The 25,330-nt window shown below is 34.3% G+C and overlaps 1 protein-coding gene across 12 annotated transcripts in view; it reads right to left on the reverse strand.

Annotated features, from left to right (window-relative positions):
• The window catches only part of ERBIN (erbb2 interacting protein), a 180,960-nt gene that overhangs the window by 16,361 nt on the left and 139,269 nt on the right, over positions 1 to 25,330 (reverse strand). For all 12 annotated transcript variants that reach the window (XM_023729587.1, XM_023729588.1, XM_023729589.1 and 9 more), the window contains 7 exons: positions 22,067 to 22,166; positions 15,463 to 15,584; positions 14,362 to 14,535; positions 11,556 to 11,729; positions 7,209 to 7,323; positions 5,365 to 5,548; positions 3,145 to 4,702 (listed from right to left, as the gene is read on the reverse strand). In XM_023729587.1, coding sequence (XP_023585355.1) covers positions 3,145 to 4,702; positions 5,365 to 5,548; positions 7,209 to 7,323; positions 11,556 to 11,729; positions 14,362 to 14,535; positions 15,463 to 15,584; positions 22,067 to 22,166 — 2,427 coding nt within the window. The remainder of the gene's footprint in view (positions 1 to 3,144; positions 4,703 to 5,364; positions 5,549 to 7,208; positions 7,324 to 11,555; positions 11,730 to 14,361; positions 14,536 to 15,462; positions 15,585 to 22,066; positions 22,167 to 25,330) is intronic.

Genomic DNA, 25,330 nt, shown 5'->3' on the forward strand with positions numbered 1-25,330 from the left:
CATAAAACAGCATGTGTGTTACTGTTACATGAGAAACTATCTGTTCTGTAAGCCTTCACCTGAAGTACAATAAAATATTTAAAAAAAATAAAAAAATAAAAAAACACTACTGAAATCTACTTTAAAAGTCTCCAAATCTCAAGATTGAAATACAATTACTATTAGTATTAACACATTAAAACTTTATTTTCTGAACTATAAATATTAGGTAGTGATGATTAATAATGTAGCTATACAGAAAAGTAACATGAATTCCTTTTTAAATTTCTATTTTTGCTACCAGTTGTGTGTGTGTGTATGTGTATGAATATGTAGCCTAGTCAAATTCTCTATTAGTATTTTACTGATATTTTTCCTAGAAGTATATATGACAAAAATATTATTCAACATCATCATCCTTGATAAAATGGACATTTAAAACAAATTTTTACAAGCTAAACAACATACAGACACTATCTTAGTTTTCTGAAAACACCTCTGATATAAGAAGAAATCTGCTCATATTTAAAAATTAGGAACTGTAGTTCTATGTTGGTTTTCTAAAAAAAAAAAATTAACACAATTTGTTTTATCACCCTAAAATAACTTATTCTATAATCAAATAGTTAGGAGTTCTCAATAAAAATATTAACGTTAATTAGCTAATCTGTTTTTAATTTTAAGAAATGATGACAATGATGAAGATGACAGCCATAAGGACTCATACAGCACTTAGTATATGCCAGGTACTGTTCCAAGCGTTTTTTATATATAAACTCATTTCATTTTTGAAACAATCCTAGAGATAATTCCTTTTATTGTGCTTATTTCACAGATGATGCAATTGAGATAAGAAAAGGCTAAGTTACTTATTGAATTAGCAAATTAAACAGCAGAGCTGGGATTCCCAACAGTCACACTGCGTTGCCTGCATATATGCTATACAATATAGTAACTAAATTTTGTTTTTACCAAAAAAGTCAGAGATGTAACATGTATTTATTTTCTGATAAGTTCATTTTTAAAATATGGTTTATCAAACACGAATCTGTTTCAATGTATATCCGAAAATAAAACTTTTATATAACATTAAGTAAAAACTGTTTCATATGTAAATACTATTTAAGATCAGAAAGAAACACAGCATACATTTAAGAAATACATGAGAATAAAATATCCTGCAAGGCAATATAGCAGAGCTTTAGTAACAGCAGCATATACTTTTGGTATTTATTTAGAAAATGCTTCCTAGCCAGTGAACTGGAATATACCACAATGCACCGACTAGTAAATGAGTAGCCTGGGAGGGGTGTGTTTTGGCAAGTATATCATGTGAAAGAGTGTCCCTCCTAACTTCAAAGTATGTGTTATACTGTCAGCTGTTGCACCCAGTTTGCCCTCTTTCTGTTCTCACAGGGCCTCTCTTAGTTTCACTGATCTAGTTTTCACCTTTAAATTACCAGTGGGCACCACCGGGAAACCACTGTCATTCACTCTCCAAGAAACTGTACAGCGAATTTCTAAATATGCAAGTATTTTACAGAATGGGAGAACTGAGAAGTCACATTGCTACTTGCTGTTTACTAAAGTCCAGGCACATCTCTGTCAGGCAGGAAAGTAGTGGAAGAATAGCCATCTGAGATGTCAACTACACAGAATATAATGATAACCAAATTTGTTTTTTCCTTCAAATCTGCTACTCCTTCTGTATGTCCAGTAATAGTTAATGCATTCCCAACAACCAATTATTCAAGGCACAAATATCAAGCTTTATCCATTTTCCTCCATGACTGAATACAGTCTCTTTCAGAACTGTCTTTTGAATTCGTTCCTTTGTTTCAATTGCACTTCAACAGTTCAGACTTCATTTCTTATCTGGATCCCTAAAACAGCCTCGTAACTCCATCTCCTTAACTACGGCCTCTGCCTCCTCAAATCCAATTTCACACTATCACCAGAAGTTTATTTATAAAACACAGCTATGTTACTTCCCTGCTTAAGAAATTTCCATATTTCTTAGAAAAGCATACAAGTTCAAATAACTTCAACATTAAGTACAGAGTTACAGCTGAAACAAAATGGATAGATAAGAAAGACGCAGACTAAGGTCTATGAATGCTCAACTACTTTAAAGTTGAGAGAGGATACTGAAAAGAGCTAACAATTATAGCAATTGAATGGTATAAAATATTAATACTTTAGGCATATATTTCTGAAAAATTTGTTTTAAGGAATCTTAATGACTGAAGTTGCACACATTCAGCTGTTTATAAAAAAAAAAATTTAAGAAATAAAGGTAAGATCATGTTTGGGTAAAATCCAGTGAGAAAGAATATGCCTTATACGCTTGGGTAATAACAATGGCTCTAACATTGGTTTTATGGGGTAATTTTTAAAATTTTAACTGCTTTCAAAGGATGAGCATTTACAAATAAAGTTATAAACTGAACAAAAGTGTAAATTATTTTACCAACTATTTCCAAACTACACTACAGCCATAGAACACTTAACTGAATTCAAGCAGGCCAGAAATGCAATTGAGAAAAGTCAAGAGTAAATGCCATGCCAGAAGCAACCTGTGTCAGTGACAGTGTTAGTTTATATAACATGGGCTGGGGGAAAATCCTAGATGAAATATTTACATTTCTTTTATTCTGTTAACTATACAGTAAACTGCTTTTTTTTTTTTAACACATCCTTATATCATCAACATTATTAATAGAGGAGACCATGAGGTCAGAAAATGCAATGGAGATGCACAGGTATATACATGTATTATTTATAGTATGTGAACATAATCCAAAAGAGATACACACAAACATATAAAATGGATATTATGTCCACTTAGAAAAACCGGGGAGTAAGAGAAAGGAAAACTTTATACTACTTTTCACTTGTTTTGAGTCCTGGCCAAGACTAAACTTGGAACTCCAAGGTCGGCAGTTCAAATCCACCAGCCGCTCCTTGGAAACCCAATGGGGCAGTTCTACTTTGTCCTATAGGGTCACTATGAGTCAGAATCAACTTGATGGCAGTGGGTTTTGTTTTTTAATCATTAAAGAGTATCTTGTTTCACCTTATTTAAAAAATGAAGAATGCCAAGTATGTTTAAGGAAAATAAGTAAATTCACAAAAGAGTAGAACAAAAAATTCATTTTCGATTACCTTTTCTAACTTTTTGGCCTCAATGTGTCGGAGTACTTGTTCTCGCCAATCATGAGGGACTTTACTTTTTCCTGGAGGATCTAATAAAGAATGCTCAGAACCAACCCTCGCATTTGGTCTTTTCGAAGGACTAGTCCGTGAATAACTGAAATCACTAACTGACATAGTTCTCTCTGGTATTTCAGTAACAGAGGGTCGAGCACTCTGAGGCCTTGGTGTATTTGGACCATCAATGCTGTATGTTCGTGCAGAAAGAGGTCTCTGTGATCCTGACAACACTGGTGGAGTTCTTCCCACTGAATGTAACTCTCTGTACAATAAATAATCTCCTTCAGGAATTTGGGCCCGCCTTGCGGCACCTGGATCACCAAGATTTACTGAGGCTGTAGAAGACACACTACTTTGTCGTTGAATTGTAGGTCGAGTTACTCCAGGATTGAGTCGATCATTTGGTGAGATGGCCCACATTTCCCCATGTCTTGCTGAGCCAAGTCTCTGATGTAAATGGTATGAAGTATTAGCTCGAACATTATTATGATTAGAGAAATTCATATTTGCAGAATGTTTAACATAACCGTGACTTTCTATACTCTCTGATCTAGGAAGGCGCTGAGAAGGAAAACTGACATGATCTATTTGGGGATTTTGTCTGGAGTGCCACAAAGTATCTTTGGCTGCAGCACTGCTATTACAACTACTGTACTGGATATTATATTGTGGAGGACCATATATTTGAGGCATAGATTGTGGGCCACATGTTGTGGGGCCTCTTATTATATTTGGCTCTTCAGGATTATGATTTGAATCGAACTTGAAAATCGCCTTTGTACCTGATACTAAATCAGAAGATGAAGAAGAACCTGTAAATACTTGTAACGGCTGATCATATAAAAGTGTGGCCGACTTGCTCCTGACTATGTTTTTTCCATCAATAGCAGATGTTACTTTAACTGTTGCATTTGGCTGCTGAGGTCCATTATCACTAAGAATGTCACAGATTTTTAGTCTTCCAGTCTCCATATTAGTTATGCTATGAGATTTCACAACAGACCCAATTGGCCCACTTCTCTGGGGGGAGAGGTCTTCAGTGCTTTTGGAAATACCCATGTCAACAGAAGAATCAGTGTCCAATGGTTCAGTCCTCCTAGGAGACTGTGGAGTTCCCTCAGAATGTCCATTTACCTCATTTATAGATTCCAGATTAGGATACTTGTTTTCATTTTCCAAGTGCTCAGCTTCTCCTTTAGCATTTATGTTTAAAAAGCCCATTCCAAGCACTATATCCTGTGTCTTTGATCTTTCCACCATCTCTGGCTGAAATATATCATTAGTTACAAGTTTATCAAGATTCATATTGATATGGTCTAATTTGTGAGACTCATCAGATGTGGCTGCTGAGTCAACACCTTTCTCAATTAGAACTAATTGCTCTTCAATATTCAAATCATATTCAGGGAGGTTAAAGTCTTTTTTATCATGAACCTTGAATTTTTCTTCTGTTGAACTGCTTAAAATATCTCCATTTTGCAAAAGGCTATTAAAATTTTCATCTTCTTGCCTAAAACAAAGATAATTTTATGAAAAAAAATATGAAGTCCAGTTTATTAGTAAGGGTGATATTAATAGCTAGTTAGCTAATATGTAGGTATACAAAGTTAAGAGTTGATGGAATCACAAAAAGCATTTATTGTGAAGCGAGTAACTTAAACATTATTTTCATAGGAAAATAATATAGGCTTATTTTAAACGGAGACAAGAAAATAAAATTAAAACTCAGAGCTTACCAAGATTAAATTTTCCTCAATATCCTCAATCTACTTTGTCACAAAATAGTTTAATAGGGCTAAGCAATGAAGAAAAACAGACTAATGTATCCTCTTCTCCTGTGGCATCTTTTCATGACTATGCTAAAAAAATGAAGGTTTAAAAGATAGGCAGATACATCGAGAGAAACCCAATAACTTGAATCGTTGAGTAAAGACAGGGTGCTTTTAGAGATAATTCTGAAACATTACATTAACCATATTAACTAAGTGCTTATTATTAAATTCAAATATGTAGATAAAAAAATGTACAAAGCAAAGCACTAGTCTCCCAAGTTCTCCATTAAATATGGAAGCAAAAGAGAAACTAAATCTAATCACTCTTCTAGGTGTCTATGTTGTATTTGTCTATTTCTATTTATTGTACAAACAAATTATTTGTAAGATGCTCACAAACCTGATTCTGGAATTAATACCAATATGAGTTTCTTTCACCGGAGAGCAGAGCGAGGTGTCTTGACTACTATCAGTATTAAGAGATACTGAATCAGACATCCGAGACGGAGAAGAACAATTGCTGTTATTCTGATTGCTATTGTGTGTAGCTTCATCTGATAAAGAATCTGTGTCCTTCGTATCATCTGAAACAAAACAATTTAAGATGATAAAGCAAACAAGAATTTGTGTGAAATTTTTTCGAGTGATGAAAAATGGCATTTACATTGTAATGCTCCATACATGAGTTATAAATTATATGGATAATAACCAGAAGTACCCCTAAAAAGTCAGTCCTAATATGCACAAAGACTAGAGAATTTTAAAACAGTGAATCATTGTTTTTAATCTAACCAGTGTTAGGATTATGCAGAATTTATTTTTAACTACTGACAAGACTATATTATGCAATGTTTTCTAAGGTCATCAACTAGTTTTAGTGACTATGCTTTTTCACCCATTCACAATACAGGAAAAAAAAAATCTCAGTTACATTCCACAACCTTGGCAAACTTATCTGGGTAAAAAATTATTTCATACATATGTTGAATTTGTTTCATTTATTCTTATAAGAAAAACGAGCAACGCAGTCAATAAAAAGCATACACACAAACATATCAAGGGATTTTTACAAAGTTAGCTCAAGCTTTTAAAGCATTTCATAGAATTGTTTATCATAGTGAACTTTCAAATATGTGAGATGGCTGTGTGTGTATGAATTATATAAACAGAAACAGACTGTTCATATTCCATTATAGGTAGGTAATATAAAAAGAAGCTTTAAAAAAAAATAGTGTTACAAGGATTATAATTTATTTACAACCCTAAAGGCCATTTTTAACTAACTTAATTCTAGCCAAATCACAAAAATAGTGTATATAGATACAACCATATGAGATTATACGAATTAAGGATATTTTTGCTGTTCCACAGAATTTAGGAGTACAGGGCAAGTATTCCAGACTGTGTTTACAGTTGAAAACAGTAGCACACGTGACCTCAAGCTTAAACTATTTGAGGGTCTGGGATTCTTAATTTTTAAAGTATTGTTAAATAGATAGTTGGTAAGTTCCTTCCTAGTCCCCCTTATCATGGGGCTATTGTGAAAATCAGATAATACATGCAAAATATTTACTAGCATTTATTAAGTGCTCAACATTTATTATCATTATTATTATTACAAATTGATGCCACAAAGGTTAAGGCTGATGAACATTTGATGGAGATAATATAGACAGTCATGTACTAGCAGGAAGGGTTGATGGAGGGAGAAGAGGAAGGGACAGATACCCTTTCACCTCTAAGAGTCTGAGATTCTAAGTTACATGAAAGAATGGCTGGGGGTGGGGGTGTGTGTTAACAAAAAGCATGGGAGAGAGAAGAGTAGAGTAACACTGAGCATCTATTATTCACCAGGTACTGCACTAGACTTGGATGCTCTACATACTCTAGTCCATTTGAAATACACAAAAAAATCTTCATTAACCTCACTGTATGTCAAATTAGAAATGTCTACATTCATAAAATAAGTAATTCAAGGATCATATAGCCATATAAGAAATGGAAATGGAATTAAAATCTAGGCTTAAGTCGATGTCCTTATAAATAAATTTACATTAGGGGAGAGAAAAGATCTATCATAATCTTTCTTTAAAAATAAGAGAGATAAGGAACTCGAATTTTTAGAAAAGCATGTTTTAAAAGTTGTTTCTAAGGCATGTTTTCAGTAACATAGTAACATTTAATGAAATTTATTCCAAAAATTTTTATAAATTCTATTTTCAGTGCTTTCCTTCAACATCTAACCTTTTTTGTTATTACTAAGTGCTACCACTTTTGGGTGGTTAATAGAGGTTTCAATTAAAGGTGGTCGCATCTCTGCCATTTTCATCTCTTCATCAGAAGAAAGTTCTTCAGATTCCTAAAGAAAAAAGGGGAAGATGTTTATAAAACTTAAATTTTCATTTCTTTAAATAAATATTAAGTCAAAAGAACTTCAAAGGGAAAAGGATATTAAGAACATGTATGAAATATTTTTTATGGTAATAATGGCTACAAGCAGTATGTAATTAACTTTTTCAAAACATGGCAATAAAACTATGGCACTCGTTAACAATATGCCAAAGTGCCTATGTGATAATTTTCTGTGGCAGACCATAACTTATGTATTAATGAATGACTACATGCCTGGTACTATATCAAGGACTAGAGAAACAAAGATGAATAAAACACAATCCCTGCCTTGAAAAACTCAGCTTAATGAAAGAATACCAACAAAATGTACCCCCTAATTCTCAAATTTATTTTCTCAAGGATCACTGGGTTCCAAGGAATCAGCTGGACTGAGGTATTCTACTATTAAAAGGAACTAACGTCAATCTCTCCCAAATCTGGAGGCAGAACTTAATTAATCTCTATAAATTTTTCTCTAAAAAAATGCAGGTAAGCAACTTCCCCAGCTTGTCTACCACTGAGTGCTATCAGATGGCAAAAAATGATGCAGTAGTCAACAGATATTAATAGAAAAATTTTAATACTTTTATGTTATATATGAAAATCACGTTATGCAGATAAAACTATTCCTAGTTAATATGATGAAAATAAAAATAGTAGTATTTTGCAGGGTCCTAAAAATGTGTTCTATCAAAAGTAATAAGACTTACGTGCTCCGTTATCCAATTAGTTTAAGAATAAATGATACAAATAATTACAGAACAAGATGGTAAGTGCTATAATAAGATATGGATTGGGTCAGCAAACTATTTCAGTAAAGGGATATTTAGTAAATATTTTTGGCTTTGCAGGGGTGCCACTGTGGCAAGAAAACAGCATAGACATTATGTAAACAAATGAATGTGGCTGTGTTCCAATAAAATTTTATTTATGGGCACGGAAATTCGAATTTCATGTAATTTTCACAGCACGAAATATTTTTCTTTTGATTTTTATTCTGCTATATAATAACGTAAAAGCTATCTTTAGTTGCTGGCCATACAAAAAGAGCTGAGCCAGACTTGGCCCAGAGGCCCTGTTCTACACAGTACTATAATGGAAAGAGTTAAAGGCTGCTTATTAGTAAAAAAGGAAAAGGTGGTAAAATTGAGCTCAGTCTTGAAGGGTGAGGGAAGAAGGGAATGACATTCTCAGCAAAGGGAGGCTTGGGGATAAAAAATTTTATATAGTAGGTCAGGGAGTAGAAAGTAATTCAATCCAGCTGGAACTCAGGATAGGTGGTAGGAAAGATAGAAAAAGTGGACTATGCTGTATGGTAAAAGGTTATGTTCTGAGTAGGAAGTCAATTAAGTATGTATTGGTCATCATTGAAGTTGCCAAGTCAGAAACTTATGAGAATTATGCTTTAAAATGATAACTCTGTTATTTAAGAATTTATGGGAAGAAGAAGAGACTAGAGGAAAGGAATCTAGCTGCTATAATAGTCCTGATGAAAAATGATTAGGTCTGATCTTAGAAAATGGCAGTGGTGGTTGGTGAAGAGAAAAAAATTGGAATGAACAGGATTTAATGACTAGAAGAAGGAGCCCTGGCGGCAAAGGGGTTAAGAGATCAGCTGCTAACAAAAATGAACGTGGTTTGAGCCTACCAGCCAGCCACTCCACAGGATAAAGATGTGGCAGTCTGCTTCTGTAAAGATTACCACCTTGGAAACCCTACTGGGGAGTTCTACTCTGTCCTATAGGGTATGAGTCGGAGTCAACTTGACGGCAAAGGGAATGACTAGATAAATGTGAAAAATAAGAGCAGTAAAAGAAAGAGCAAATGGACTGTCCTAATCTTTAAATCTGCAGCATTCTAAACTGCTGACCACACTTCCTGCTTCATGAAATTACATTATGCCTGGGCTTCTGGGAACTGCAGTCTCGTAAATCTCCTCCCACCTTCCTGTCTCTTTTGCTCATTCCATGTCCTCTTCTGCAGGTAGCTCATGTTTTTTCGTTTCTTCTTTTGACCCTGGGATACTGCGTTTATTTCAATGATTATATTTAATGTAGACAATTCTCCAATTTATAATCTAGCTTTGACTTCTCTTCTGAGCTAAACAAACATATTTTTAATTGCCTATTGAATATGTCAAGAGGGTTCTGTCACTTGTTCAAATTCCACATACCCCAAACCCAACTTGTTCCTCCAAATCTGTTTGTTTTCTCAATAGCCCTATTTATGTTAATGGCACCATCATACTACTTAGGCACAGTTAGGTGACTATTTCCTCTTCTCCATTCCTTATAGCCTTCAATATTCGCACACTATGTTTTCTGTAATATTCTGAGCACCTAACTTCCAGCCTGTGGTTTACTATCATTATTCAAAAGACCCTCAAAGTTGGAGAACTGAGTAGCTATTGCCAGAAAACTCTAATACAGCTCTATTACATTTAATAAAAGCCTTTAGTGGCTCCCCAAAGAATTCAAAAAATTAAGCCCAAACTTCTTAGAATGGCCATCAAGGGCCTTCATAATCAGTGCCTATCTACTCTTCTAATTTTATTTCCTACTATTGTACCTGACATATTCAGTCATAGGAAAAATGCTCTTTTCAGAACATCACATTTTCCAAATGCCATTCTTTTGCTCTCATTATTCCTTCCACATTCCTTTCTCTTATTTCTGCCAATTGAAATCTTTCAAAATACAGGTAAATACTGCCTTCACCTTATAGAATCCTTGATTCTTCACAGCCAGATCTCTTTTCTAAATTTCTGTAGCATTTAATAGTTTTCTTACACACTTAGCACAGTCTATCTTGATTATATTTGCACTCATTTATATCTATTTATCCATTTATTGGTGCCACCACCATAGCACCAAACATAGTATAGAAATTACACTGAATGAGTAACAGCTTTCCTATAGTAGGAATAAAATGACTTTTTATTCATGCGTGTATACACTTAACACAAATAAATCCTGTCAATTTTTATTTTAAAATATGGGACCTTTTTACATAATATCACAAAGGTAATTACTGCTATATTGTGACTAGTCTCAAAGATTTATATAAAAACAGGTTACTTTTATCTCCCATTATATTATCCCCTTTCCTTATCTCTTGGTATTTCTTTTTAAGGGAATAATTCCCAATCCTAGCTACCCAGCAGTGGAAAGATTAATAAACAATCTATGATCAACCCCAGTGCAGACTTAAGAGGAAATAAGAAACTCTTCCACCATCTAAATAGTCTCTTCCACAAAATTCCTTGGTGGAAGAGACTAGCATTTCTTACAGTTGATGTATCAAAGAACAAAATTAATAACTTCTTCACAGGCTATGTTACACCAAGTTCAATGTATATAATGATGCCTTGAGTGGTGTGATGCATCCTAAAGTACATTCAAAAGCCATGTAAATGTTAGCTCACATGTCATAATAACAAACATAGATAACGACTTTGAATGCATTTTGAGTTGTCATGAATAAAGATACTATTATAAACCCACACCACCACTATTTCTACAGACCAGTGTTCTCCTTAAAGAACTTTCTGCAGTGACGGAAATGTTCTATGTCTGTGCTGTCCAACATGGTGCCACTAACTAGGCACGTGTAGCTACTGAGCATCTGAAATGTGGCTAGTGGGACTGAGAAACTAAAATTTTACCTAATTTAAATAGCTACATATAGCTATTGGCTACCACAATGGACAGTGTACCTATAAATCAAAAATAACTTCAAATAATCATTTTAAAGAGTTAGAGCTTCACCATATTATATTACTACCACTAGTGTATGAGAAGAATGTAAAATGGTACAGTTACTTTGGAAAACCGTATGGCAGTTCCTCAAATGGTTAAACATAAAGTTACTATATGATCTAGCAAATACACTCCTAGGTATATACTCAAGAGAAATGAAAACTATGTCCACACAAAAACTTGAATATGAATGTTAATAGCAGCATTATTCATAATAGCCAAAAAGTGGAAACTAAATGTACAATGCATGTAAAAATTCTAAGTTCAAAGTGATAAATAAGTGATACTTTTAGCAAATATGGAATTTCTCAATAAAGAATGCATTAGCCAGCATAATACATTCCGCTATCAAAATCAGGTTTTCTCTTGTCTTTAGTTAGCAACGTGTAATACTAAATTGAAAGTTCTTGCGACCACTCCAGACATAACCACAAAGCCATACCTCAAAAACATCCCCATGGTTAACAACATGTTTCGACTTCTCACGTGCAGTCACTGGTCGACTCCCAGGACTGACCTCAGCTTCAGGTTCATTCACCTTCTGTGCAGCGTTCCCTATCATATACTTTTCTCTTTCATCAGCTTTACTTTTTACTGGAGTAGTACTTTCTGAAGTCTAAGTAAAAGAAAAGATAAAGAATTTACAATCTTTAAGTTTTATATTTATTAATATATTCAGATGAAATTTTAAAAGTAATTTGCCATCCATCTTCCTATTCTGGATAAATCTTAAACAAGGAATCTTTAAATATAGAAACCTGTAGGAGTCACAGATAAAATGCTCATTTTAGGAACAAGTGGCCCTCAAAGGCCATAACCAGTAACCACTTGCTGTTAACTCTGGCTCATGGCGACCCCATGTGTGTCAAAGCAGAACTGTGCTCCATATGGTTTTCAATGGCTCATTTGTTGGAAGTAGATTGTCAGGTCTTTCTTCCAAGGCACTTCCGGGTAGACTCAGATCTCTAATTTTTTGGTTAGTAGCTGAGTACAATAATTGTTTATACCACCCAGGGAGGGCCAAAAGGTCAATAAACCACATTAAAATTAATGATTTAGCTGAGGCTAATTTTCACCTTAGAAGTTGCAAGGATGGTGTGTATGAGTGAGTTACTTTGCTCAGCATGCTCAACTCAGAGCAATTAAATTGTTTTCTGATCATTGTGGAATATATACTAACTCTATTGTTGTTAGTTGCTGTTGATTCCAACTCCAGGTAACACCATGCTTGTAGAATAGAACTGCTCCATAGGGTTTTCAATGCTGTGACCTTTTGGTAGCAGACCATCAGGCCTATCTTCTGAGGCACCTCTGGGTGAGTCTGTACTGTCAACCTTTCAGTTAGTGGTCCAGTGCTTAACCATTTGCGCCACCCAGGGACTACTATAGTAACTCTAATCCATTGCCGTCACGTCGATTCTGACTCATAGCTACCCTCTAGGACAGAGAACTGCCCCATAGGGTTCCCAAGGCTGTAAATCTTTTTTTTTTTCTTTAATTTAAATATTTCATACTTTATTGTGTTTTTGGTGAAAGTTTACACAGCAAATTAGGTTCCCATTTAACAATTTCTATATATATTGTTCAGTAACATTCATTACATTTTCCACATTGTATCAACATTCTCATTATTTCTGTTCTGTTCATTTCCATTAATCTAGTTTCCTTCCGATCCCCTGATGTTCTCATCTTTGCTTTAGGGTTTGGTCTTATATTGATTTACTTATTTTTTATTTTTTTTAATTTTACTTTTGTTGTTGTTGAGAATATACATAGCAAAACATACACCAGTTCAACAGTTTCTACATGTATCATTTAGTAACACTGATGACATTCTTCAACTTGTGCAACCATTCTCATTCTCCTACTCTGAGTTGTTTCCATTAACGTAAACTCACTGCCCCCTAAAGTTCCTATCTAATCTCTCATGTTGCTGCTGTCAAGTTTGAGTCCATATAGACAGTTCTTAAAAAAGCACAATGCTCAAGGCAGACATTCTTTACTAGTTAACCTAAACTATTATTAGGTTTTAAGAAGACTTCAGAGGATATTTTTGGTTTAAGGTTTAAAGATTATCTCAGGGCAGTCGTTTCTGGGGTTCATCCAACCTTCATGGCTCCAGCAAGTCTGGAGTCCATGAGAATTTGAAATTCTGCTTTGCCTTTTCCCCGCTGTGATCAGGATTCTTCTATAGAATCTTTGATCAAAATGTTCAGTAATGGTAGCCAGGCAGTTCTTCTGGTCTCATGGCAAAGGAGGCAGTTGTTCATGGAGGGAATTAGTCACACATTCCATATCCTCCTATTCCTGACCCTCCTTCTTCCTCTGTTGCTACAGGTGAATAGAGACCAATTGTTGTGCTTTGGATGGCCACCTGCAAGCTCTTAAGACTCCAGGCACTACGCAACGAACTAGGAGGTAAAACAGAGGCACTAAACATGTTATAATGCCAGTTAACTGGGATGTCCCACAAAATCATGACCTTAAACCTCCAACAAGGAACCAAATCCCATGAGGTTTTTAGTTGTACATAAGCAGCCTACTCTTCTTTTTGTCATTGTTGTAAATATATCACACAACTTTTGCTAATTTAACTTTTTACAGGTGTACAACTTAATGACAGCAATCACAAATAATCGGCTGCAAATCTTTATGGGGTAGATTGCCACATCTTTCTCCCGCAGAGCGGCTGATGGGTTTAAACCTCTGATCTCTCAGTTAGCAGCCAAACGCTTCCACCACAAGGGCTCCTTTTGGTAACTCTAGTGACATGATAATACCTGTTTCTGTTATACAACATGGGGGAAAAAGTTGACTAAAAGGAATATACAGGTTAGAGATTTGTGTGTTTCTGAAACATCCCAAGGAAATGTCAAAGGTCTATCATAGTAATTATATTTAAATCAGAATGTGACAGAGGAGGAAAGCAGTATTATCAGAAGGGAAAAAAGAATATTTCCACAGTGATAAATCTTCTGACATTTATTATCTTCTTCTTTGTTCAGGCAATGATACCACCCTGCCCATCCAGTCATTTGATAGCCAGAGAGGTGGTGACAGCAGCAGTTAGGGAATTTATTACTGATCATTACAGTGTCCCAGTTCAGGCAGCTGAGAACAAAAACCTAAACTAAACTTGAGGGGACATTTTCGCATGAATAAAAAGAATCATTATATCAACTGTCATTTTAAATTTTAAATAACTTGAAATAGGTTTTGATCAATCTTTATGAATTGAGTTTTCTAACCTTCACACCCACATCTTTATTTACAACTTGCTGATCTTCATGTGGTTTCAGATCTTTTCCAGAGTCTTCACTGGTCTCTTCATCTCTTAATCTATGTACAATGGTTTGAACTGTTTTGACCATATTCTTAAGCTCATCTGGGTACGGTGTTGGATATCTCTTTAAATTTCCTTCCTAGAGAGATAAAATCAGTGAAATTTAAAATATAGATAACTATTTCTAATGTGAATCTAAAACAAAATTTAACCTATAATCCATCCACATTACAATGACTATCTAGTTCATAGGGATAACTATGAAGACAGATGATAGGCCTTTGAAAGCATTTTAGACTAAAAGTATGGTTTTTACAAAATAGTCAAATAGGTAAATAAAAGTCTGGTATCACAAAATAGTCAAAAGACTTCACAGTTATAGATGTCAGTATGTTTTAAAAACTTTTTAGCAGTTTTTAAACAGTTTCCATTTAGAGATCTAAAGTGTGGATTATGTGAAAAACCCTGTCACTTGGCTTTCAAACAGATTACATTTCCCAGACATATATGTATCCAGACATATATATTTATGTTTTCTGAACCAGGAACTCTTTGAAGTTATTCAGTTAGTTTTGATAAGGGGCATATGATTACATCCATAAGTCACTTGGAAATGTTTAATTTGCAATTTCTATCACTGTGACACATGTTCTCAATCTCATGAAGAAACAAAATATTTCTAACAAACAGTTCTTTATCACTAGGATGTATAGATAGATCATTAAAGAAGTACAAAGTGGGGAAAACAGCCACTTCAAATACCAAACAAACAAAAAAACCCAAAACACTAAACTTTGGAGTTAAATAAAAACGGCACTAATTCAGGATAAAGTTCTGATTAGTTGCTGTAGCCTACAATGATCTATTTTTCTTCTATATTTATACCTACTATAAAATTTTAACTTTTAATCACATAGTTTTATATTGCTCTGAAATTACTTCATGTGCAAAATGTGCCTTCAGGGGAAAGAACTAACCCAATACTTCTTTAGTGTTTCTAAAATACAGCATCCAATGAGTATCAGCAGACCTGTTTCAAATGTGAAGGTAGAAAGAATTGGCTCACCCTGGGAGGTGCCTCCCTTTCATCTTTGTCTTCATCACATTCAAATGCCACTTGAGCCCGCTGTTTCCTCTGTTCCTCCCACAATGAAGGATTAAAACTTTCATTATCTGATATAAACATAACTATAGAAAAGTAAAAAACAAAACAAAAAAACCCGTTATTTTACTATAATTATGAAAAACTATTACATCTTCATAATTTTCTTTATTAGTTAACGTTCATTAAGGTAAGTCTGAGACAGTCAATGCCAACAGCTATAAATCCTAGGCTAACTATTAGGCTATGATTCTAACTTTTTTTTTTAAATTAACAATGTCAATCACATATCTTTTCTTCCCTAAATTCTGATTTGTCTGGTTTTGTTACCTGAGGGGTTCCTGAAGAGAATCCACCAGTTAAAATATTGTATGGGTATGATTTTGTTCAGTGTCTAAAAAAACATTATAGTGTACAAATTATTTCATCCAGGATTTGTATTCAGAAAAACCCTTCATAATTCCAGTACTGATAATTATGTGTATTGGGGGTAGGTGGGTGGGGGGAGTTTGACAATGGAAAGAGGGAGATATTTTGGTAAAAAAGTTTTTTTCAAAATTTAACATAAACTCAACCCTTATACAGCCTGCTATATGATACAATATTGAAAGCAAAGATTTAACAACTCTTAGAATTTTTTGCTTCCTATTATCAGGCAAATGCAAAAAACAGTAAAAAAAAAAAAAAAAAAACCAAAAAAAAACAAAAAAAACTAAGGCTTAAAAAATTTATTTGACTATATCACCCTATAAAAGTTGTGCAATATCAAATAAAATCACGTGTTTTTTGCCCATTACAAAAAAATGACTCTATTCAAAACAAAAATGGGTTAAAAGCACTCATAATTCAGTAACAGAAAAAATGAAATTACTGGAATACCTCTATTGGTCAATTTGAATATTTATGCAAAAACAGGATAATAACAAATGTATCTAATTGTCATTTGCATTTAGCCCTTAATTTGGGCTTCTATCTTTCTTTGATCTCATATCCTAACTATGGATACCATGAAACCAAATACTAACAAAGAGGGTGAAATTTTATTATTTAGCTTCTTTGTTTTCATTTCTCAATTAAGTTCAATAATGTATTCTTATAATGGCTTTGTTGAGTTAACATTTCAGAAGTTATTTCATGAATTAAACTATTGGTTTTTGTTTGTTTCTTTGTATGTTAGTGGGATGTAGTTGTTCAAATTCCAAATGACATACTTTTGTGGATAGCTGGAAAGACAAGTGGGACCAAGCAGTTTCTAACAAAGTCTATTTCCAGGATTCAGAAAATTACCCTGAGTTGGAATCGACTCGATGGCAATGACTTTGGTTTGGTTTCTGGATCTTAGGCAGTAATTTCAATCACTAGTGTAGCCCAGAGTTTTACATTATGAAAAGGCAATTTTACACCAGAATTCTACTCAGAACATTTCAGGCAAGTACTTTTACCATGCTTCTCATCCTTGTCAAACTTCTAGTCACCTATGCTTTCTGCCTCTTAGTATAAATTTCACTTTTTTTTTTGAGATCCGGTAATCAGGTAATACTACTTTTTATCCATTCTAGATGCTATTAGACCTTATCACTTATGGAGGACTCTGCTATTTGGCTATAGACTTTCTCTCCACCTAAGATCTGCCAATATCCTGAATGATGTCAATGGGTGGTGACTCCTCCAACACTACGATATTACACTTTCTTGATTTCCTCAATCCCAATGTCTATCTGCACTTCACCTGCAATATCATTCACAGTAATGGTCATACTCAAGATCTAGACCTTGGCGTCTAAAAATTTTCTACCTCTTTGATTACATCTGTCCTTCCAAATCATTCCCTCACTTTTTTTCTACTAAACTATTAGTTCCTTAACCCCCTCCTTTTTTTTTTTTTTTAAATTCCTGTAAAACCAGTCTAGGTTTTACTTCCTTCTCTGTTCAGCTTATATTTCATGATACATTATTTAACCATCCTCACCTCTCCTGCTCCTTTTTTCTTAAGTGATACCTATCCAACAAAGCCCGCAGTCTGGTGCTCCAATCACCCTATTTGCTCTGGACTGCTTAATTCTACCAGAGATAAATTACGTAACTACTACAAATTTATGAGATTCCCTCATCTTTGCCACATCCTCAATGCTGCCTAGGAATCCTTCTACTTATTCCTAGTCAGTCTCTTCTCTTGCTCCAAATCACTATGTTCCTCAAGTGTCCTTTCGCCAACCTCCGGAGAATCTTCTTTTCACTGAGAAAAGAAATCCAATAAAACCTTCAGTCTGATACTCGCTCAACATCCTGATTTCCCCAGCTATAAATTAATTGTTATATGGACTCATACTTTCCCCTCTTGTGTTTAAGACTGATTTCTCTATGTAGACCCAGGATCTCATTTCTTCTTTTTCAAATTTATTTATCATTAACCCCCTCTAGGTCAAGAGCCTCTTGGAGAAAAGGGCTTTTGTCTTTGAAGACTTATCTAACATAATACACATACCTGGTCAATAAAAACAAAATGAATTAAACATGAACAAAGTATCTACTTCTTCCAAAATGATGTAAAACTTTAACCCAAGAATGGTATATTTCCTGACTCATCTATTTCTCAGAGGCATTAGGATGAAGGAAAAACTTTTCCTACGGTTGAAAGGAAATTCACTCTCTTAGCCACATCGATGTAGTTTTCATTTGGTATTATCAGTATTTTATAGTGTTCTCTTTATAATACCCATAGTGAGATATTTTAAGTGGCACATGAACTCCAAGAGGGCTCAGAATATCATAAATGATTTCTGTATCTATGACTTTTCCATTATAGACCCTTCTACTCTAAGCCACATCTTCGAAAGCAAAAAATAGAAGTGGCAAAAATATATATGTCTATATATATACGTGTGTGTATATATATACAAATTAAGGTTTAAGATTCATGTAACATGAAATTAACCATTTTAAAGTGTACAATTCATTGGCATTTAGTACATTCACAATGTTGTGCGATCACGACCTCTATCTAGTTCAAAAACATTTTTCATCACTCCAAAAGGAAACACTGTACTCATTACGCAGTCACTCCCTTCCTCCCTCTCCTCACCCCCTGGCAACCACCAATCTACTTTCTGTCCCCATGGGTTTACCAATTCTGGGTAAGAAATAAATTTCTTAACTGAAATATGATCTCTTTCAAGAAGAAATAGCAAGGAAATAGAGAGAAATGATATAAAGGAAGAGGCCAGGTAGATTTGAAGCATGTAATGATAATAGAAGGGACTGTATGGAAAACAGGAAGAAGAAAGATCAAAACGTGTATACCCATGATAAGGACAATTTACAGCAGGAGTCGAAAACTTTTTTTTGTAAAGGGTCAGACAGTAAATATTTTAAGCTTTGTGAGTCAGGAGGCAAAATCAAGGATATTATGTAGGCACTTAGAAAAAAAGACATAAAAAAATTTCCACAAAATTTTTATTGGCAAAATAATAATGATAACAATAATAGTATTTCAGTACAATTTTTTGTAATACAGGCTTACTAATGAGAAGAATGGAATTCTCTTGTCAGAATACCATTTCGCTTAATTGGGGTACAAACTTAGTGTTCTGTATCATCAAATAGATTGCAAATGTTTATCTGTAAAAACTATTTTTATCTTGTGGGCCACACGAAAACAAACAGCAGGCCAGATTTGGCCTGTAAGCTGTAATTTTCAACTCTTGGTTTAAAGTACCAACATGACTCTGAGAAAAGTACTGTTAAATACACTTGCTTCATTTCAATTATCTTTATAGCATTCATGGAACCTAGGGTACAAGGACATTTCTACCTTATAGATACAATACTAAAATCACTAACAGATTGTAGGAATTTTCAGAATACAATTAAAAATAGCAACACAAAAGAAATCAAGATAAGAATATTTATTACTACTTTAACCATACTAGTATAATGTAAAACTAGAGGGTCAACAATACTAAAAGATGGTCAAAGTAAAGTCCTACTAACCTAACAAGATAGTTTGTATTTATTTTTATTGGAACAGAAAGTGCTAAGACAAAGAACAGTTATCTGATTATTCCCTGGCGGGAGCCTTCAATAATCCTACAACCGCGCATTTAATAATTTAGTCTATTAGTAAAATAAAATGCGCATATGCTTTTGACTAGTTTTATTCAGGTATGGTTATTTTAGTGGGAATATAAACGAAAGGGAAAAAATTAGATTCTGATTTTTCTATAGAATAACAAAAACAACTAGCAAAGCACTAACAACACATTCAATATAATAAAACATTAAAAATTAAACATGCCCTTTGGAGACTTTGGTTCAATCACAGGGAGTTTTCTTTTTTTTTTTTTTAAGGAGACTCTACCTTCAGAATAATGTCTGTATTTGATTCCTTTCTACTATTTTCCAGTTTTTATTACTTTTTTAAACCAACAAAACTTTGTTTCCTTTTTCAATCTTTTAAGATAGGAAACCACAAACTACTAAACATGGTCCACCACCATCCCATGAGCTAAGAATGGTTTTTATGTTTTTAAATGCTTGGAAAAAAGAAAAAAGAATAATATCTCATGACACATGAAAACTACATGAAATTCAAATTTCATTGTCTATAAAGTTTTATTAGAACACAGTTATGATCACTTTTTTACATATTGCCTGTGGCTGCTTTGCACTAAAATGGCAGAGTTAAGTAGTTGCAGCAGCATCCTTATGGCCTGTGAAGCCTAAAACATTTACTAAATGACTCTTTATTAAAACAGTTTGCCAGCCCAAGCTATACACTATTAAAGTCTCTTCTCTACTCTAAGAACTCATTTCATCTCTTTCCTCAAAAATATTTTAAGAAGCATTAGCACTTTATCTTCCTATATGAAACAACTACTATTTGAATATATTGTGCAGCTGATCATATTACTATTTATAGAATGCTCACTCTTACTATTTCCTATTATCCAGAAACCACCTTCAGAATCAAAGTAAAAAATTGAGACCTGAGTTCCAGTGACTAAAGCAAACAAACAAAAACTTCTATTAATGTATCCAAGCATTTGCTGTAATTCCCCACACTGCACTAGCTGTAGCATAAGCCAGAGTTCACATGCCTATTTTTAACTTTGACGCAGGATAGGGCACCATTTAGTTCTATTATACGTAAGATTGCTATGAGCTGGAGTCAACTCAAGGGTTAACTACTAACAACAACAACCACTGCAGCCACAGCAGCAATTTCTAATGCACATACAGTGTTTGCATAAAGCACCACATCAACACTGACCACTTACAATTAAGTATACTACATTTTGTTATAGATATGTATTTTTGTATTTTATTATATTGCTAAATACAGAGGTTGGGGAGTGGATTTAAACACATGGTAGAGAAATCTTACTTGTAAACCAGTTCTCAAAGCTTTAACTACAAGCCTTCTAATGAATGAAGTCATATGCCTTCCACATCTCACAAGTCTGAACTAATTCAACTTAAAAGCTAAACAAGTTTTGCTTCACCCAAATAAATCTCATCAAACATACCCACTCATTTGATAATATCCTTTATCAAACCAAGTCTTTAATTCCTTCTTCCAAAGAGAAAGAAATAATTAGTGTAGGGCACTTAATGAGTTTTCTGTTTAACACTAGTGATGAAATAGAAGTTAGAGAAGTTTAGTTTTTGGTCTATTCAAGTATTTAAAAGCTGTTTGATGAACCTGCCACAACAATGGAAAAATAAAAATAGCTAATCTGATTGAGTCAGACATAGTGCTAAGCACTTTATAGTCATTATTTCTCATCTTTCTTAACAAATCTCCAAAACAAATATTATTATCCTCATTTCATGATAAGAAAACTGAAGTTCAAGAATTTATATACCTTGCCCGAGGTATATTTTATAAATTAAGACTGATCATTAATTTTTCTTTGGTATTTTTGTATTAATTAATTTATAAATAACTTTGGACCATCAAGATTTTCATTGGATTCAGAAAGATATATACATAAACATGATATATTTTAAGTAAAACATAATAAATATTATACACAGTACAACACAGAAACAACTTGCTCCTTAATCTAAAAGGCTCCTATACTATCATCCATAAAATATTTGTGGCTAATGTAAAAGGATATATTCTCCTTTTTTGGCAAAATGATTCCTGATTAAGAACTCAGAGGTAAAAAATTTATAGTCGCAGTACTACAACAGATCATCCTGATCTAGCGTGTAGATTGGGTAGTATTAAGTCTACAACAACAGAAGAGAACAAAATACTGTCTAATTTAATAGTTCTTATCACATTACACTATTTATTCCTAACATTTAGCTAAATGGAGAGACCTAAAATAGATGAAATCAGCTGTTTAATTTGAAAGATAAGGAAGCATATGGTATACCTATACCTCTAAATTTAACTGTCTATAAACCTGAGACCTTGCCTTACTTTGAGAGGTCTTTTTAAATCAATTCTTCAAATTTCTTTCAAACTAGCCTAGGTCTTTGAAAATTAAAATTCACTTCACGCCTTTGCTTTAACTAGTCAGTATTTAAAAAAGAAAAGAGATTCTTAAATTCCTACCATCCTCAGTCCTTGGCTGCTGAGGGAACATGTAGTTAGTAAGCACCGTTTTCTGGGTCTCTGAATCAGTCTCTTTTTGAAGAGGTATCAGGGGTTTGGACTAGGGAAAGAAAATAAATGTTTAATTTTCAACAATCCTAAAGCAAATACATACCCAGCAGTTCCTCTGAATCATTTTTTCTATAAAACATCAATTTGCAGATTACAAAGACAAATTTATATATACACAATAACATTTTCAAATCTTTAGTTTGAAATCTTATAAAAATCTAAAAAATAAAACTTAGTTTTTAGTATAAAGCAAACACACATTGTACTGCAATTATCACTGAAACTATCAATACAATTTCAAAATATTTCATATTCTAAGCACCCATGGTCCAATTAGTTGTCATCACAGCAATTTATTTATTAAAGCTTTTAAAATAAGACTTTCCATTTTGCTATTCTGTCCACTCTAGTACTCCCCCTTGGAAAGCTGGTTTTATAGAAATGATGTGAAGGGTTTGGTCTAGTTATCTGAAGGTTTATTCTAGTTATCAGCTGAAAAGAGAGTGCTTAAAACAAACATTACATCACAAATTGCTTCTCTTTCCTTCCCTTGTGTTTCCTGTTTCCATTAATGGCAACACAAGTCACTCAGTGGTAGAGCCAGAAACCTCAGTTATCTTGAACCTCATTTTTTCTTAAGACTTCTTCCTAAATGATTACCTTGTGCTATCAATTTACTCCTTTATTTAACTAATTCTTTTGCCAACCTATTCACCTACAATCCTACCAACCCAAGCCTTAGCTGACTCCGGACAGGCAGAGGACTTCCCAATCCTCCCCCCACATGCCACCCTATCAATTCTTTGGATCCATTCTCTCGATAACCTTGCAGCTATCTAATTCCATCCTGTAATCTTACTCCCATTCAAACATTTCCTTTGTGCCCCCTACTGGTACAGTAAACAAACTGCCCTAATCTTAAACATTTTCCTTTACCTCCTCAGGTAATGGAAATGGTAGTTCTACTCCCTCCCCCCAAAAAAGTGCTTCCCTGAAGCTTCTCAAATAGAGGTTGCTTATTCTCCCCCCAAGGAGCCCTGGTGGAACAGTGGTTAGGCGCTCAACTGCTCACTGGAAAGGTTGGTAGTTCGAACGCATCAGCTGCACTGCAAGAGAAAGATATGGCAATGTGATTCCGTAAAGATTTACAGCCTTGGAAACACTATGGGGCAGTTCTACTCTGCCCTACAGGGTCACCATGAGTGGGAATCGACTCTGGCAGTGGGTTTTTGATACTCCTCCTCACCTCACTGACAGTCAGGAGGTGGAGTTAGCACTTACAAATGCTGTGAGATCATTACTCCTCTAACCTCAAGTATAAACTCTTGTTCCTTAGAAGCGCATACTCCCTGCTTGTATCTCCTGACTATATAGGCAGAATCCATCTATTCCTAGTTCTTTTACCCCAAATCTTTCCACAGTCATGGGTAATTACAACACAAACAGACTACAGATGACACAGCCAAATTCTTGGCTCAGTGATTTCTTAGCAGATGAGGGGTATATGAGAACGAGAAAATAAAGTCCCCTCAGGCATATCAAAATTATCTGGGAGGCTTTTAAAAACGAATTACTCCAGAAAATGTTCTAATTGTGGTAATGGTTGCACAATTCTGTAAATATATTAAAAACCATTGAATCCTGAATCATATACTTTAAATGAGTAGACTGTATTTATGGTGAATTATAATTTAATAAAGTTGTTTAAAAAAAACAACTAAATACCCTTTATTTATGAGCTGAAAGGGCACATAAAATGGTTGAGAACCATTTATTGAGGCGCTTAGTTCCCTGAACATCTAGCTCCAGTGATATTTATTCCTATTTCATTTTAGATACTCATCTCACTACCTTGTCATAATTCCTACACTACCACCTGTAAATGTTCATCTTCTGAAATCTAAATTTGCTCATTTACTCACTCAGTGCCTCTTACATGGCAAAAGACTATCACAGGCACTAGGTACAGAGTGGTGAACAAAACAAATCTTCATTGATTTCTAGAGGGGGAGGGATACAGATAACTAAATAGGCAACTGCAATACAGTGTGAGTACAGAGGTAGGGAGGGTATGGGGTGGTATGGGAACATAAGGTGTTCACTTATCCCAATCTTGAAGGATTAGGAAAATCTTCCTGAAAGAAAGCATTCTATGGTGAGAATGAGTGGGAGTTAACCAAGTATGAAGGAGGAGGGAGAATGTTCCAAGAAATCAGAACTCATTTAGGGCAAAGAGAATGTAGGTGTAAAAAAAAGGCAGAGATAAAGCTAGAGGAATGAGTGGGGATGAAGACTATGACAGAAAAAAGAAAACTCATGAAAAAGTTTTAAGTCATGATAACATTAAAGGATCACTCCAGTTTCAGTGTGGCTTAGAATGGAATTAGGGTGATATGGGGTTTGGAATGGTGTCAACAACGAAATCAGAGAGACCTGTTAGGAAACTATCCAGGAGTTTAACTCAGCACTCTCTAAAAGAAATATAATGGGAGCCAAAAATGAGAGCCACACAGATAATTTATAATTTTTGAGTAGCCACATTTTTTAAGAAACAGCAAAATAAGGTGAAATTCATTTATTAATGTATTTAATCTTATATATTCAAAATAATATAATTTTAACATGTAATCAGTTAAAAAACTAATGTGGTATTTTATTTTTCATAGTAAGTCTTCCAGTGTGTATTTTACATTTACAGCACATCTCAATTTGGACTAGTCACATTTCAAATGCTCAATAGCCACATGATACTAGTGGCTACTATATTATACCATGCAGGTCTAAGTGAAAGATGATGGTAGACTATTTAAGAGAAGTTGCAGTAGGAATAAAACAAAGTAGACAAACACCAAAAAACAAAAAGCCCCGCTGCTGTCAAGCCAATTCCTACTCATAGCTACCCTGCAGGGCGGAGTGGAACTGCCCCATAGGATTTCCAAGAAGCAGCTGGTGAATTCGAAATGCTGACCTTTTGGTTAGCAGCCATAGCACTCAGCCACTGTGCCACCAGGGCAGGGATATTTAATAGTTAATACTCAACACGGCTTGGTAATTAATTGAAGTAGAGAGAGAAACAGTAGTTAAAGGTTACATCCCCAAGTCTCTGGTTCCAGCAAGTACTATTTACTGACCTAGGGAACCCAGGAAGAGAAAAATATTGGGAGGACAAAAGATGCTATGGTTAATTTTAGGCAGGTTGAATCTGAGATGTCT

The sequence above is a fragment of the Trichechus manatus genome, unplaced genomic scaffold, assembly GCF_000243295.1.
Source record: "Trichechus manatus latirostris isolate Lorelei unplaced genomic scaffold, TriManLat1.0 scaffold00029, whole genome shotgun sequence".
Classification (NCBI taxonomy): Eukaryota; Metazoa; Chordata; class Mammalia; order Sirenia; family Trichechidae; genus Trichechus; species Trichechus manatus.